At 47.5% G+C, this 17,820-nt stretch overlaps 1 protein-coding gene across 1 annotated transcript in view; it reads left to right on the plus strand.

Annotated features, from left to right (window-relative positions):
* Positions 1 to 17,820, plus strand: part of RRAS2 (RAS related 2) — a 79,187-nt gene that overhangs the window by 57,473 nt on the left and 3,894 nt on the right. The window contains exon 5 of the mRNA XM_073347461.2: positions 16,978 to 17,096. Coding sequence (XP_073203562.1) covers positions 16,978 to 17,096 — 119 coding nt within the window. The remainder of the gene's footprint in view (positions 1 to 16,977; positions 17,097 to 17,820) is intronic.

Below are 17,820 nucleotides of genomic sequence, written 5' to 3' on the forward strand. Positions count from 1 at the left end.
TTGAGAATCTAATGACAGTTCTGTAAGAGAACACAAAATTTAACTTTTTTAGGTGCTGTTCCATAATCCGTTGGTGAAATCAAGACCACAGTGTGTGTGTGTTTAATTGATGGAGAGGGTATGAGGGTACGTTACCAAGCCCTGTAACATATTGACTTCCTGGGCAGTGCAATGGAGTTAAACACTGTGGGCACTTGCCACAGGTCTGTAGTGTGGTGTGATTTACAAATATAATGTCCACATTGGCTGCATGTTGAAGGAAAAAAATACTATGAGTTACAAAGGGATATACAAACATAAACCACAAAATGCCCCGTGAGGTAAGTAATGAGATTTCAGGAGTATTACTGGATCCTTCTATAGTTTTGGGGGTTCCAAGGCAGCCTTATATATGCTTAATTATATTCCTGGCCCTCTTGTCATTATTTCTAGGCATTTGGATTTAAGAGGATGTTTTGCAGCCTATACTAAACACCAAGTCCTCAGACTGCTACTACAGCCAGTCACAGCGTGGTAAAAAGGACCTTCAGTTTGGCACACAAGACTTGGTGAACACTGTATCCTCAGCCGCTTGCTTTTTATAAAGGCATTCTGTATAGTAGTTTCTCATAAAGCATTGTTGCAGTGTAACTTAAATAACATTGATTCCCTTTAAAAAGGAGGAGAGCTGAACAAGGCACTTGATGTTTCAGCAGCTTTTTCCAGTAACATGATAAAGGCAGCCTTATCAGCTAATCACAAACTAAATGGGGTCAGGCCTTCATTGGCCCCTGGATGGAAGGCTTTCAAGGAAGATCTGAGGTGCTGCAGGGAAGTGGTTTGTGGTTTAGTAGGTGATAGTTTTCCTCTGAGTCAGTACTTAACTAATGCACTAGCACAGCACTGTTGCCAGAAGTGTTATCTTTGGAGTGAGACTTAAAACCGAGGTCCTTGTGATTCAATTTAGGTAACACAATTCTGCCTGTCTAAATTCCCACTCCAGTTTAACAATGGTATTGGTTACTTTTTCTTGTAAACTTTTTTGTGTACTACTCTCGTTTGTTAAACAGCGTAGCTCATGGAAGCTTATGCTCAAATTTGTTAGTCTCTCTAAGGTGTCACAAGTACTCCTTTTCTTATTCCACCAAAAGGTAGCTGTAGTTTATTAGGGGACAAAGTGATTGCAATTATGGAAGAACATGCACTTATGTGCGAGTTTTGACTTCTGTGGATTAAGTAGCTTGCAATACAATCCTTTTAGATTTGTTTTTAGCCTACTTTGGAAAATGGACCTCCAGTCAATAGCAGAACTCCATTCTTTTCATATAAATTTTTTAAAAGCTTATGTAGCATTAGATATATTGGGAATTCTGTATGAACTCTAGTCCTGATGCTTCCTTGTAAGGAAGGGAAGATTATTCCGGTTTTGTTTTGTATTTTTAAGATGAAGAAACTTAAGCAGATCACATGACTTGTCCAAGAGCACACAGTCAATGGAGGACTAAAATTTGGGTTGTGTACAAAGCTGAGAAGCAGATACTCCCATCAGGCCATACAGTAATGTTTGAATACTGTAGGACCAAACTAGGTTTGAGTGCTTACCTCAGCACAGCATAACAAGCATTTGTCATCTTCTGTTTGAGTATTGAGCTCTGAAAGAGAACATATGCCAGATAGAATAATTTATTATTGTAAGATTTTTTCCTGTAATGGGCTAATCCAGAGCTAATGAAAAGATTGGCTAAAGCTCCAGGGCAAGGTCTGCAGATGACAGCTCTGCTCCTCAGGCATGCTGGAGCTGGCCACAGCAAGGGTAAAACTCATTTGCGCTGGAGATTGAGCTTTCTTGTTGCTGGTCTAAGACCGTGAATGAATTCCCACAGGAGTTCAGTGCCCCAGACCACCTCATCTGCTGCTCCAAATAAGATGAACTACTCTGGCCTTGCTTTTGTTAAATACTTACTACAGTGTATGTAGAACTTACTAAACTATTTGAACTAAACTACCAAAAAGAGCCACCCCCAAAGTAAGTTGTGTTGGGGACGAGAGAAAAAAATCTACAAGTGGCAGACTAGACAATCCGAATGGCTCCTGCTGCCCCTCTGAAAATACTGGCACTTAATGCATGACTTAGATGATCACATATTCTTCTTTGAGTGATTGCTCATGTGTATTCCACAATAGGTGTGCGTGCTCGCCATGTGCACCAGTGCTGGAAGTTTTCCCCCTAGCAGTACCTGTAGGGGGGAGCGCCCCCCCGGCACGGTATAAGGAGGGCTGCGCTCCCCCCACCCTCAGTTCCTTCTTGCTGCCAGAGAAGGTGCATTGGAACTGCTCAGCTCCAGCTTTGCTGCAGCTCGCCTCCAGAACTCTTCGTTTGTTCAGTAGTACCTGTAGTTAATTAGCTAATTCAGTTTAGTCATTGAGCCCGGGCCGGGGCATGCCCCGTGCCCCAGGCTTTACGTGGAGCCGCTCTTGTAGGCACTCTGTGCCAAGGAGCAACCCGCATGCGGATTGTCTGCACTGCTTGGGAGAAACCCATATCAGCAAAAGATGCAAGTTCTGCAAGCCTTTCAAGCCCTAAACTAAAAAAGAAAGGGACATTAGGCTCCCGACCATCCTGATGGAGTCAGCGCTGGCCCCGACCGTGGCATGCTGCTCCAAATTGGTACCTGGCACCGCGGTGTTGGTACATGGAGCCCCGCCAGTAACATCATGCGGTCGGCACCGTTCCCCGTCCACGGGGCATGCCAAGAGGACCGGAAAGACTCCCTCTTCGCAGTGGCACCGAGGGAAGTCTGGGACAGAGACTATGCCTATGTCGGGTAGTCCTCGATCCCCATCGGGCCCTAGGCCTCCGACTTACGTTGAGTGGAGTAGCCCGGCCCCTTCGGAGCAGGCCTCTCCAGATGTCTGGATGCCGTCTACACCCGAAGCCCTCCAGGCAGCCAGGGGTGTCATGTCGATGCCGGTGCCTGGAGCTCCGCTGATGTCCGCTCCATGCTCCAGAGGCCAGTTGCCACTGGCCCAGTACCGGTCCCAGTCGAGGGAACGTTTCCGACCTGCTTACTGCCTAACGACCGTTCAGGGCTCAGTCCAGGTGGATCACCCTCGACACTAGCCGGACTGTCTGGATGAGTGCCATCCGACTGGGGCTGCTGGCACTGCTTGTCTTCATCTCCATGTCTAGTTGGCAGCCAGTATCAAGAGGAGTGCCCCAAGGGTTGGTCCTGGGGCCGGTTTTGTTCAATATCTTCATTAATGATCTGGAGGATGGTGTGGATTGCACCCTCAGCAAGTTTGCAGATGACACTAAACTGGAAGGAGTGGTAGATACGCTGGAGGGCAGGGATAGGATACAGAGGGACTAGACAAACTGGAGGATTGGGCCAAAAGAAATCTGATGAGGTTCAACAAGGACAAGCGCAGAGTCCTGCACTTAGGATGGAAGAATCCAATGCACCACTACAGACTCAGGACCGAATGGCTAGGCAGCAGTTCTGCAGAAGAGGACCTAGGGGTTACAGTGGACGAGAAGCTGTATATGAGTCAACAGTGTGGCGTTGTTGCCAAGAAGGCCAATGGCATTTTGGGATGTATAAGTAGGGGCATTGCCGGCAGATCGAGGGACGTGATCGTTCCCCTCTATTCGACATTGGTGAGGCCTCATCTGGAGTACTGTGTCCAGTTTTGGGCCCCACGCTACAAGAAGGATATGGAAAAATTGGAGAGAGTCCAGCGGAGGGCAACAAAAATGATTAGGGGACTGGAACACATGACTTATGAGGAGAGGCTGAGGGAACTGGGATTGTTTAGTCTGCGGAAGAGAAGAATGAGGGGGGATTTGATAGCTGCTTTCAACTACCTGAAAGGTGGTTCCAAAGAGGATGGATCTAGACTATTCTCAGTGGTAACGGATGACAGAACAAGGAGTAATGGTCTCAAGTTGCAGTGGGGGAGATTTAGGTTGGATATTAGGAAAAACTTTTTCACTAGGAGGGTGGTGAAACACTCGAATGTGTTACCTAGGGAGGTGGTAGGATCTCCTTCCTTAGAAGTTTTTAAGGTCAGGCTTGACAAAGCGCTGGCTGGGATGATTTAATTGGGGATCGGTCCTGCTTTGAGCTGGGGGTTGGACTAGATGACCACCTGAGGTCCCTTCCAATCCTGATATTCTATGATTCTAGGACCATGGCAGACGTCGCCAATGGTCCTCATCTCACAGGAGATACCGCAGTCGGTCACGGCACGATCGTAGACGCCGTTCCCACTCAGACTCCTGTTCCAGGTCTCTGCCAAGGTATCATAGCCCCAGGCATCGATTGCCGGTGTCTCACTGACATGGGTCCGCCCATTGGCCATTCACGGATCAGCTACTACTGTCAGTGCCGCTCCTCCGCATCGAGATCGTGGTCCTGTGGCCGACGTAGGTCCCAGCACCGCTGATACTCCCGGTCCAGAGGCAACAGCGGATCATATTCCAGCCCGGCCTCCCCTCACAGCTGCTCGTCTACAGGCCAAGCTAACTAGCCTGAACAGCTGGCTCCACCGGTGCCGTAGCAAGAGCAGTGGCACCAAGCGTCATGGCTGGCCCAGTGGTACCAGTGGGCACTGTGGCCTCCGGCACAGCCCCCTGTGGGGGCTCACTCGGTGGCTGGAGCCTCGGAAGCACCGTCGGTATCCATCTGTAGACGGCCAGAAAAAAGGTCGGTGGGACCTGTGTCCTCTGTACCGTGCCCGGAGTCCGACCAGGTGGCGGATCCTCCGGTGCCAGACGACACGCAAAGCACCGCACCAGCTTTGCCCCATCCAGAGGAGCTGATTTGCGGGGGGCCCCCCCGTCCCGGAGGAAGACTACCGGGCTCCCCAAGACCTCCTAAAAAGGGTGGCAGTGAGCCTCCACCTCCAGGCTGAGGAGAGGGAAGGGCCCTCAGACTCCCTGTTTACTATGCTGTTCCCTTCAGCACAGGGCAGGGTGGCCTTGCTGCTCCATGAAGGGGTGGCAAGAATTTCAAATGCCCTGTGGCAAACACCAGCCTCGTTGGCTCCCATCTCTATAAAAAGGCAGAGCGCAAGTACTTTGTACCCATGAAGGGACATGAGTCTCTGTATACCCACCCGGCACCCAACTCGGTGGTGGTCGAGTCGGTCAACCACAGGGAACAGCAGGGGCAACCAGCCTCGACCCCCAAGAACAAAGACGCTCAGAGGCTGGATACTTTCGGGAGGAAAGTTTATTCGTCATCAAGCTTTCAGTAAACCATCAAACCCTCTTGGGTTGCTATGAGTTTAACCTCTGGCAATCCCTCCCCAAGTTTGAGGACTCCCTCTGGGAGTGCAATAAGAAGGAGTTTAAGGTGCTTGTGGAGGAAGGGACGGTGGCTGCAAGGGCATCCCTGCAGGCTGTTTCAGATGCAGCGGACACGGCTGTATGGTCCATGGCCTCAGCGGTGTACATGAGATGGGCATCATGGCTTCCACTCTCTGGGCTCTCCTGTGAAGCGCAGTCATCAATGCAGGATCTCCCTTTCGATGGGAAGGCTGTTTGCTGAGGAAACAGACACAAGGCTGCCTGGCATGAAAGACTCCCGCACGACCCTCCAGACTTTGGGCCTCTATGTCCCTCCTCCAGCAAAACCCAAGTCCAAGCTGCAGCAGGCTCCTGCCCAGGCTGCCCTCCTGAAGTACGAGGCTGCCTACAAAAAGCAGTGGGACTATAGAAAGCGCCCACAACTGCAATCCCGGCTTGCCCCTAGCCTAGGTCTTCTAAGGGCAAGCAGGCAGGCAAAAGGCATTTTTGAAGGGACGCTCAGAGGTACCCTGCCAGTTCTCAGCAGGGACCTACCCCCAATAAAGCTCCTTTTTCTCCAGTCGGTTGTGTGCTTTCCTCCCAGAATAGTCACGACTCACCTTGGACCGATGGGTCCACAACACCATCTCCTGAGGTTTCACCCTTCAGTTTACCTCCTCCCCATCCAACCGCCCTCCACTCCCATCCCTTCTGGGGAACCCCTCTCATGAGGCCCTGCTCGAGCAGGAGGTGGGGTGGCTCCTGGACCTAGGAGTTATAGAGACGGTGCCCAAGGAGTTCCTGGGCAGGGGGTATTACTCCCAATATTTCCTTATCCTGAAGGCCAAAGGGGGCTCAGGCTCATCATGGACCTGTGAGGTCTGAACCACTACATGGTGAAACTCAAGTTCCACATGGTTTCCCTGGCCTCCATCATCCCCTCCCTGGATCCCGGGGACTGGTATGCTGCCCTCGATCTACAGGATGCGTACTTCCACATCCACACATTGGAGGGGCACAGATGCTTCCTCCATTTCGTGGTGGGACAGAGTCACTATCAATTCAAGGTCCTACCGTTTGGTCTGTCCACTGCCTCCAGGGTCTTTACAAAGTGTATGGCAGTGGTAGCGGCCTACCTCAGACGCCAGGGGTCCAAATATTCCCATATCTGGACGACTGGCTAGTCAAAGGCACCTCCCGGTCGCAGGTGAGGGATCATGTGGTGCTCCTCCTGTCCGCATGTACTGCCCTTGGCCTGCTGATAAACAACGCCAAGTCCACGTTAGTCCCAGTCCAACACATAGAGCTTATCAGGGCGCTATTGGACGCAACGTAGGCCACCAGACAGGTTCAAGACCCTGAAAGGGCTCATCGACTCGATCACAAGTTTCCCAGTGACGACAAGCAGGGTTTGACTGCAACTGCTGGGTCACGTGTCTGCGTGCACATATGTGGTCCGTCACGCCAGACTCAGAATGAGGCCCCTCCAGCTCTGGCTGGCCTCGCAGTTCTCCCAGGCCACGGACAGAATGGACAAAGTCCTCACCATGCCGAACTCGGTGATCACCTCCCTGCGGTGGTGTTCTGTCCCAAACATGCTCCAAGGGGTCCTGTTCAGGGACAGGGCCCCGTCGTTGGAGCTGGTGTCCGACACATCGGACCTGGGTTGGGGGGGCCCATGTGGGGAACTTTCAGACCCAAGGCCTGTGGTCTCTACAAGACCTACCCATTCATATTAAGGTCAAGGAACTCAGGGCGGTGCAACTGGCATGTATGGCCTTCCGCTCGGACCTGGAGGGTAAGGTAGTCAGGGTCCTCCCGGACAACGCGGCCTTGATGTTCTAAATCAACAGGCAAGGCGGGGCCTGATCCTCTGCCACAAAGCCCTCAGTCTGTGGGACTTCTGTACAGCCCATGACATCTACCTGAAAGCCTTCCACCTGCCAGGTGCCTGGAATGTGAGGGCGGATTGCCTGAGCAGGGATTTTTCCTCTCAGCACACCCAGAAGTGGCTCACCAGCTCTTCCAAAGGTGGGGTACTCCCCAGGTGGACCTATTTGCGACCTGGCAGAACCGACGATGCTCCGGTTCTGCTCCGGGGGGGGGTCTCAGGAGGGGTGCTATCTCCGATGCCTTACCCTGTCCTGGTCAGGCCAGCTCCTCTACGCCTTTCCCCGGTTCCCTCTGATAGCAGGGCCCTGGAGAAAATAAAGATGGACAAGGCCAGGGTTCTCCTCTTTGCCCTGGCATGGCCAAGGCAGCACTGGTATGGGAACCTCTTGGGGCTCGCGGCAGCTCCGCCATGGCAGTTGCCATTCCGCCCGGACCTGCTCTCTCAGGACCAGGGCTACCTCCTCCATCCCAACCTAGCAACGCTTCACCTCATGGTGTGGCTACTCAGTGGCTAGGTGGCGAGGAAAGGACATGCTTGGAACAGGTTCAGCACATCCTCCTTGAAAGTAGACGGCCTTCCACTCAACACTCCTGTGTGGCGCAATAGTCTCAGTTTTCGAGGTGGGCAGCAGGCCAGGGTGTTTCCCTGGAGGCTGCCATGATCCAGCTTATCCTTGATTACTTCCTCCACCTGAGGGCCCAGGGACTGGTGCCCTCATCAGTCAGGGTACACTTGGCAGCCTGTATTAGTACTTTCCTTTCTGGAGGTTATATTGGATTTTATCTGAAAGAAATTAACTCTCATACTGTTCAGCAGTATGTAACAATGGCATCTAAATACTGAACAAGGAATTTCTTTAGAAAAAAGAAAACAGTAGCGTCCCAGATGTTACTCATTTTTGTGTACTCTAAAACTTTAGTAAAAGGAGGCGAGAAACAGATCTCTCATCCTTCTTGTATACAGCTGCAGCTTCTGTTAGAAGAAATTTAACACTTCTGGCAAACCTGTAAATGTTTGTGGTTGAGAGTAGATTTTCCTGTAAACAAAGGTCTTAAGTTACCTAGAGTCTGCTGAAATGTTTTGAAAAAGATCAGTTTTGTCTGTTGCAAGTACAAAAATTAACTATTTAAAGAAAAAAAATCTAATTCACCTTTCACTACTGACATCCTGCTGACGTGTCGGACACCAGCTCCAACGACGGGGCACTGTCCCTGAACGGGACCCCTTGGAGCATGTTGTTTGGGATGGACCACCACCGCAGAGAGGTGATCAGAGTTCGGCACAGTGAGGACTTTGTATTTTACTCAATTTGGACAAAGAAAATAAATTGGTCAGTTTCATATTTCTGGTGGTCCTACATTAGCACATTTTTTTCAGCATTTATAAACTCTGCAGGGAAGGTATAAACCCAAAGAAGTTTTACTTTATTTCTTGTGAATTTTTAATATTGAAGCGACTTGACAGTGCTCTTTTTTAAAATTGGTCTAGAAGCAAAGCACTACAAGGATTATTTGGGGATTAAGCAATTACTGTACATTCATCTGCTCTTGCAAAATATATGAAGTACAATAAATACTCTAGTATTGCTTTATCAGACTTAAACATGCAATTTTTATAGGTTTAAAAAAGTAAAAGCAGGTTATTGTGGAAGCATAATTTTAGATCTATACTTTTTTTGGTGATGCGTTCATACTACTGATTGTGTGTCTTATCCTTGTACGATCTCACTGAGGTACAAGATGTTTAAGTGTTTTGTGCAAATTTTAGCCTTTTAATTAAATTTAATTAAATATGCAGGATATTTTTAATGTCATCTTATTATATCCCCTAGAGCAAACTTAGTCACCATCTTCTTGGTATACTTTTCCTTTTTCATTAAGACTTTACATTTCTTAATTTTCTACAGGCTTTTCTGCCCTGTCTTTCATAATTATTTCAGGTACTTTCACCCCATCAATTCACTCGTTGTATTGCAGATTTAAATTTTAACATCTTCCCAGGATTGTTAGCAATTTGAGTTACAATGGAGGAAAATAGAGTATTGTAGGTATATCTGCAAAAGCTCAGGATGAGAGCCTCACCCTGTTTCATCCTTTTTATATCCAAGGGGAATAGAGGGCAGAGGAGTGTTTATAAAAGGCATACATTGAGGCATACATTGGAAGTGGTTTTTGCTATTAAATATATTTTTATGAATTGTTCGGAAGAAAATATAAAGTCACTGCTGATTAAAAAAGAAAAAATGTGAAGAAGACCGAAACTGGTAGAATGGTAAAAGACTGCTCAGAGTGGTCAAGATTGCTTGGTAAACTGCGCTGCTTTAAACATTTTTTTTTTTTTTAAACCATGCCTTGGCTGTATTTATATTTAGTAACAAAGAATGTAGGTTACATTTACAGGATGGAGTGACTCTGGAAAGGACTTGGAGGTCATGGTGTATAACCCACTAAACATGCGCTCCCAATGTGATAAAGTGACAAAGAGAACTTACATGAGCCTTGGGTGTAGAAATGGGCCGGTTGACTAAAGTAGGGAGGTTGTGCCATAAACAGAGATAATAGCAAGACTTGCTGAGATAGCGTTCAGTCCTATTGTCAATACTTCAAAAAAGGATGTGGAAAAACTGGAAATGAGCTACAAGAATAGTTGATGATACAGAAAAACTGTCTTACAGAGGGTATGTCTACACTACGAAATTAGGTCGAATTTATAGAATTTGGTTTTTTAGAAATCGGTTTTATATATTCAAGTGTGTGTCCCCACAGAAAATGCTCAAGTGCATTAACTTGGCGGAGTGCTTCCACAGTACCGAGGCTAGAGTCGACTTCCAGACCCATTGCGCTGTGGGTTGCTATCCCACAGTTCCCGCAGTCTCCGCTGCCCATTGGAATTCTGGGTTGAGATCCCAATGCCTGATGGGGCTAAAACATTGTCGCAGGTGGTTCTGGGTACATATAGTCAGGCCCCCGTTCCCTTCCTCCCTCTGTGAAAGCAAGGGCAGACAATCGTGTCGTGCCTTTTTTCCTGAGTTACCTGTGTAGACGCCATACCACGGCAAGCATGGAGCCCGCTCAGCTCACTGTTACTGTATGTCTCCTGGGTGCTGGCAGACGCAGTACTGCATTGCTACACAGCAGCAGTAACCCATTGCCTTGTGGCAGCAGACGGTGCAATAGGACTGGTAGCCGTCATCGTCATGTCTGAGGATCTAGCCCATGTATCAATCAGAGGCTAGACCAACCTGCTTGTTCCAATAAGAACAATTACTTAGGTGCACCATTTCTTATTGGAACCCTCTGTGAAGTCCTGCCTGAAATACTCATTGATGTAAAGCCATCCCCTTTGTTGATTTTAATTCCCTGTAAGCCAGCCCTGTAAGCCATGTTGTCAGTCACCATTCCCTCCGTCAGAGCAATGGCAGACAATCGTTCCGTGCCTTTTTTCTGTATGGACGCCATACCAAGGCAAGCATGGAAGCCACTCAGCTCACTTTGGCAATTAGGAGCATATTAAACACCACACGCATTATCCAGCAGTATATGCAGCACCAGAACCTGGCAAAGCGATACCGGGCGAGGAGGCGACATCAGCGCGGTCACGTGAGTGATCAGGACATGGACACAGATTTCTCTGAAAGCATGGGCCCTGCCAATGCATGTATCATGGTGCTAATGGGGCAGGTTCGTGCTGTGGAACGCCGATTCTGGGCTCGGGAAACAAGCACAGACTGGTGGGACCGCATAGTGTTGCAGGTCTGGGACAATTCCCAGTGGCTGCGAAACTTTCGCATGCATAAGGGCACATTCATGGAACTTTGTGACTTGCTTTCCCCTGCCCTGAAGTGCATGAATACCAAGATGAGAGCAGCCCTCACAGTTGAGAAGCGAGTGGCGATAGCCCTGTGGAAGCTTGCAACGCCAGACAGCTACCGGTCAGTTGGGAATCAATTTGGAGTAGGCAAATCTACTGTGGGGGCTGCTGTGATGCAAGTAGCCCACGCAATCAAAGATCTGCTGATATCAAGGGTAGTGACCCTGGGAAATGTGCAGGTCATAGTGGATGGCTTTGCTGCAATGGGATTCCCTAACTGGTGGGGCCATAGACGGAACCCATATCCCTATCTTGGCACCGGAGCACCAAGCCACCGAGTACATAAACCGCAAGGGGTACTTTTCAATAGTGCTGCAAGCTCTGGTGGATCACAAGGGACGTTTCACCAACATCAACGTGGGATGGCCGGGAAAGGTACATGACGCTCGCATCTTCAGGAACTCTGGTCTGTTTCAAAAGCTGCAGGAAGGGACTTTATTCCCAGACCAGAAAATAACTGTTGGGGGTGTTGAAATGCCTATCGTTATCCTTGGGGACCCAGCCTACCCCTTAATGCCATGGCTCATGAAGCCATACACAGGCAGCCTGGACAGTAGCTCAGCCTGTAGTTGAACAACTCCTGACAAGTGCAGAATGGTGGTAGAATGTGCATTTGGACGTTCAAAGGCACGCTGGCACAGTTTACTGACTCTCTTAGACCTCAGCGAAACCAATATTCCCACTGTTATTACTGCTTGCTGTGCACTCCACAATATCTGTGAGAGTAAGGGGGAGACGTTTATGGCGGGTGGGAGGTTGATGCAAATCGCCTGGCTGCTGGTTATGCGCAGCCAGACACCAGGGCGGTTAGAAGAGCACAGGAGGGCGCGGTACGTATCAGAGAAGCTTTGAAAACCAGTTTCATGACTGGCCAGGCTACGGTGTGAAAGTTCTTTGTTTCTCCTTGACGAAACCCCCCGCCCCTTGGTTCACTCTACTTCCCTGTAAGCTAACCACCCTCCCCTTCTCCCTTCGATCACCACTTGCAGAGGCAATAGTCATCGTTGCTTCACAGTCATGCATTCTTTATTCATTCATCACACAAATAGGGGGATGACTACCAAGGTAGCCCAGGAGGGGTGGTGGAGGAGGGAAGGAAAATGCTACACAGCACTTAAAAAGTTTACAACTTTAAAATTTATTGAATGCCTTCTTTTTTTGGGCAATCCTCTGTGGTGGAGTGGCTGGTTGGCCGGTGGCCCCCCCCACCACATTCTTGGGTGTCTGGGTGTGGAGGCTATGGAACTTGGGGAGGAGGGCGGTTGGGTACACAGGGGCTGTAGTGGCAGTTTGTGCTCCAGCTGCCTTTGCTGCAGCTCAACCATACACTGGAGCATACTGGTTTGGTCCTCCAGCAGCCTCCGCATTGAATCTTGCCTCCTCTCATCACGCTGCCACCACATTTGAACTTCAGCCCTGTCTTCAGCCCGCCACCTCTCCTCCCAGTCATTCTGTGCTTTCCTGCACTCAGACATTATTTGCCTCCACGCATTCGTTTGTGCTCTGTCAGTGTGGGAGGACAGCATGAGCTCAGAGAACATTTCATCACGAGTGCGTTTTTTTTCTTCGCTAGCCTCTGGGAAGAAGATCCTGTGATCATTGAAACACATGCAGCTGGTGGAGGAAAAAAGGGACAGCGGTATTTAAAAAGACACATTTTATAAAACAGTGGCTACAGTCTTTCAGGGTAAACCTTGCTGTTAACATTACATACATACCTTGTAACGAAAGCAGGTGCTCACATTTTGCCTCCCCCCACCGCGTGGCTACCCCCTCAACCCTCCCCTGTCCCCGTGGCTAACAGCGGGGAACATTTCTGTTCAGCCGCAGGCAAACAGCCCAGCAGGAACGGGCTCCTCTGAGTGTCCCCTGAAGAAAAGCACCCTATTTCAACCAGGTGACCATGAATGATATCTCACTCTCCTGAGGATAACACAGAGAGATAAAGAACGGATGTTGTTTGAATGCCAGCAAACATACACTGCAATGCTTTGTTGTACAATGATTCCCGAGTACGTGTTATTGGCCTGAAGTGGTAAAGTGTCCTACCATGAAGGACGCAATAAGGCTGCCCTCCCCAGAAACCTTTTGCAAAGGCTGTGGGAGTACATCCAGGAGAGCCGCAAATGCCAGGGCAAAGTAATCCTTTTACATGCTTGCTTTTAAACCATGTATAGTATTTTAAAAGGTACACTCACCTGAGGTCCCTTCTCTGCCTGCCGGGTCCAGGAGGCAGCCTTGGGTGGGTTCGGGGGGTACTGGCTCCAGGTCCAGGGTGAGAAACAGTTCCTGGCTGTCGGGAAAACCGGTTTCTCCGCTTGCTTGTTGTGAGCTATCTACAACCTCATCATCATCTTCTTCGTCCCCAAAACCTGTTTCCGTGTTGTCTCCATCTCCATTGAAGGAGTCAAACAAACACGGCTGGGGTTGTGGTGGCTGAACCCCCTAAAATGGCATGCAGCTCATCATAGAAGCGGCATGTTTGGGGCTCTGACACGGAGCGGCCGTTAGCCTCTCTGGTTTTCTGGTAGGCTTGCCTCAGCTCCTTAAGTTTCACGCGGCACTGCTTCGGGTCCCTGTTATGGCCTCTGTCCTTCATGCCCTGGGAGATTTTGACAAAGGTTTTGGCATTTCAAAAACTGGAACAGAGTTCTGATAGCATGGATTCCTCTCCCCATACAGCGATCAGATCCCATACCTCCCGTCCGGTCCATGCTGGAGCTCTTTTGCGTTTCTGGGACTCCATCATGGTCACCTCTGCTGATGAGCTCTGCATGGTCACCTGCAGCTTGCCATGCTGGCCAAACAGTAAATGAGATTCAAAAGTTCGCAGTTCTTTTCCTGTCTACCTGGCCAGTGCATCTGAGTTGAGAGCGCTGTCCAGAGCGGTCACAATGGAGCACTCTGGGATAGCTCCCGGAGGCCAATACCGTCGTACTGCGTCTACAGTACCCCAAATTCGACCCGGCAAGGCCGATTTAAGCGCTAATCCACTTGTCAGGGGTGGAGTAAGGAAATCTATTTTAAGAGCCGTTTAAGTCGAAATAAAGGGCTTCATCGTGTGGACGGGTGCAGGTTTACATCGATTTAACGCTGCTAAATTCGACCTAAAGTCCTAGTGCAGACCAGGGCAGAGAGAGACTTGAGAATTGCAATCTATTTAACGTATCCAAATGAAGGATAAGGGTTGACTTGGTTGTCTATAAATGCCTACATAAGGAAAAGGATCTGCTAATAAGGATCTGTTTACTTTAGCAGACAAAGGCATAACAAGATCCAATGGCTGGAAGCTGAAGCTAGACATATTAACTCTCTAGAAATAAGGTGCACATTTTTAACACTGATGGTAATTAACCAAGGGATGTGGTAGATTCTCCATCACTTGAAATCTATAAATCCAGATTAGGTCTTTCTAAAAGATACACTGTAGCTCAGTGTATCTTTTAGAAAGAATCTTTTAGAATCTGTCTTTTAGAGCTACAATCAGAAGTATAGGTTCAGTGCAGGAATTACTGGTAGGAACTCTGCCTGTTATACAGCAGGTCAGAAAGGCCTTAAAATCTATAAAAAGCATCTCCCCTTTCCTATTCCAGCCTCTGAACTCCTTGGTACCTCTCTTCACATTAACTGATATAACTTACGTAAGAAGTATTTTTATTCTTAATTTGTGTCATACTATCTGCTGACCACCCACAAGTCTACCTCTTTATCCCTGCCCTTCCCCTCCTCTGTCTAGTGTCTTATCTCTGTCTGCCTCTTTGAGATTGCAGCTGGACATCCAATAAAATCTCTCCTAAACTACACTTATCTTTTCCCTCGACCTCTGTCCTCTTGCACCTCTCTTGTCATTGACACCGGTTATTCTTCCAGTCAGACCAAGGTGTAATCTTTGACTCTTCCTTTGTAGCCAGTGTTTTGCCAAGATCTGTTTCTTCTTTGTCTTTACCACTAAAAATCTGCTCTTTTCTCCCTATGTGGCCATCCAGCATCTTGGCAGATGAAAGGAGATGTGACAAAGTCAGTCCATCAAAGGGGCTTAGCAATGGTATGGGAAAAGAGCCTGATGCAAGTGGCAAACCTTCCCACAGTGGCCACAAGTCCCCTCACCAGATAGAATTTGAAGCATACTCTACTTCCTGACTTGCCTGCTGAGCTCTCTGATGGCTCTTTTTAACCCAGCTTCTCCAAACGGAATGATTTTGGGCAGGATTTTCCTAGTTGTCAGTGGAAATGCTGAATATCTTGAGGCCTTGGTTCATTCACCTTGTTGCTGTATTAGACCTTTGGCCTTCCTTTGTGTTGTGGGCAGTTCTTAGGTTGGCCATAAACCACAGCCTACAGCACATTACCTTGAGGCATGCGTTCCTCGTGTCCCAAGCAGCGAAGCCCGCAAATATCCAGCGTAGTCTGCATGGAGTGTAGGCTGGTTCTCTCAATGATATCATTATTGGTGATCCGTTGGTCCAAGTAACTCCAAGGATTTTTCTAAGACAGCAGAGGTGGAAACTGTTCAATCTCCACTCCTGCTTGGGTTATGTAACCCAGCTTTCACAACTGTATAGGAGGGTACTAAGGACACAAGCCTGAATAAACAGACACCTTTGGCAAACTTACCTCACATATTTGCTAACCCTGAACACAAAGGTAACAGAAGCTTTGCTGATTCTAGCATCAAGTTCCCTATCAAGATTAAGTGAGCTAGTAAGAATTGAGCTGAGATAGAAGTGATATGTGTTGTCCAGAGCCTTTGACAGTTAGCAGGAATGGCATCTGTAAGATCCTGTTGAAAACTGACTGTCCACAAAAAGTGCTCTTCCTATTCAAGGAGTTCCATGAGGGAATGAAGGCAGCCATCCAGTATTGAAATGAGGTCATCTGAGTTTTAGTATTGATACTGGTATGAAGGAAGGCTGCGTCTTGGCACCCACTGGCTTTGTCATCTTCTCTGTTATGTATTCCTTTAAAAATTATCAATATGGTGTATTAATTGAATCAGTGATGGATGGCAGCTTGTTTAGCATCAAATGATTCCAGCGCAGAAGGCATGTCAGCCAGCTTACTATTCAGGGTCTGCTTGTCACAGATGAGCACTTCAGGCTGCGTTGTGTATTGCTGTTAGAATATTTTTTCACTGGAACTTGTACCATCGTATCGGGGCAAAGCTACTCAATGGTCTTATAGGTATTTCTGTAGCACTGTGTACCCACCTCTCATTGTCTCCTAGAGTTCAAGCTATATTTCTAAGCAGCCGTGCCGTAATATCTTGCACACTTGGTTCTTATCTAGCAGCAGCTATTTGACTTTTGAGTCTTCGTAGTTTTGGTTCGTAGCAAACTTCATTATTTATTTTGCTTTACTACCGCAAAACCTAAGTGATGCTAATGTACTGTTCAGGTTTGGCTGGGCTGGGGAAAAGAATGGGTTTTACCAGAATTGACAGCATGGTGGATACTACTGGGTTATCCAGAAGATTGTAATTGTTCGTCTGAGCAGGGATCATTGTACTCAGGCTTTCCTATTTAAGGAGGAAAACCTGGTCATATGAGCAGTTACACAGAATTTGAAAAGCATTTAATATAATGGGAAATGGTTTGAAGACGGCATATGGACAGAGCTTTCTGACTCTTTTGAATGCTCTTCTCTACATTTAAAAAAAATGTTAACTTGCATTTTAAATTCTTACAATTTTGTATTTTTGGTGGGTAGCTTTATTTTTTTAAATACCATGCTAGAGAAGTTATACTCAACACATGTTTTGACTTTATCCCTGAGGGATTCAGTAGTTGAATATATCTAGCAGTTAAAGTGATTCATATGCAATATTTAGGGAAACAGCTATGTATTTTTTCATAGACACAGTGCTCACTGTGTAGTGTGTACACAAATCAGGCTATGTCCAGTGGAATGCTTGGAGCTTATTCTTAATGATTGCTTTTGATTTCAGGTAACACAAGAGGAAGGCCAGCAATTAGCACGACAGCTTAAAGTAACGTATATGGAAGCCTCAGCAAAAATACGATTGAATGTAGACCAAGCCTTTCATGAACTCGTCAGAGTCATAAGGTAGGTCAACAGTGTTCTGAGGAAACTTAAAGAACTCGTGAGCTTTAACAGATAACAAACTGCTGTCTGGGAGAGAAAATACAATAAGGGATAATCGGGGCAAATTCTGCTTGCACAACTGCATTGCAAATGTTGACTGACTCTCTGCTGACCATGTGGGAAATCTGCATGTTAGGAAAGCAGAATATTTGAATGGGTATCAGCCACATGGGTTTGAGAGGAGAACTTTTTCCCTTAATCCCTCAAGATTTCTGGTGCTAGGTATTGAACATACAGTCAATGAAATCTGCTCATGCTTAAACAGTGTAGCCGGTATTCAGCAACTAAATATTGGCTTTGTGTAAAAAGCATACAACAAAACAAACCAACAGACTAAGGATTATGTAGTTATTCCTCCTTCACCTAGAGAACTGCCTTGTAAAACTCCCTTATTTGCTGCTCCTGTCTGGCAGGTGAATCCTATAGTGTTAGCACCTCTTTAACACAGCAAGAAGTCCAAAAAGAAAGTGCATACCTAGAAACTGGGTATGTACTTATCCAACAAGTTCTAATCTCATGTATAAAAAATAGCTTAATCAATGGTAAAACTAAATGCCTCTTGGAAGTTGTTGAACTTCCTTGGTAAAATATCTCCCTTTTTCTCCCATTCAAAAGACTGAGTGGATAGTCAAATTACATAATCCTTGAACAGAGCCTGTTAGACCAATATGAGGGGTTTTACTGA

The sequence above is a fragment of the Lepidochelys kempii genome, chromosome 6, assembly GCF_965140285.1.
Source record: "Lepidochelys kempii isolate rLepKem1 chromosome 6, rLepKem1.hap1, whole genome shotgun sequence".
NCBI lineage: Eukaryota > Metazoa > Chordata > Testudines > Cheloniidae > Lepidochelys > Lepidochelys kempii.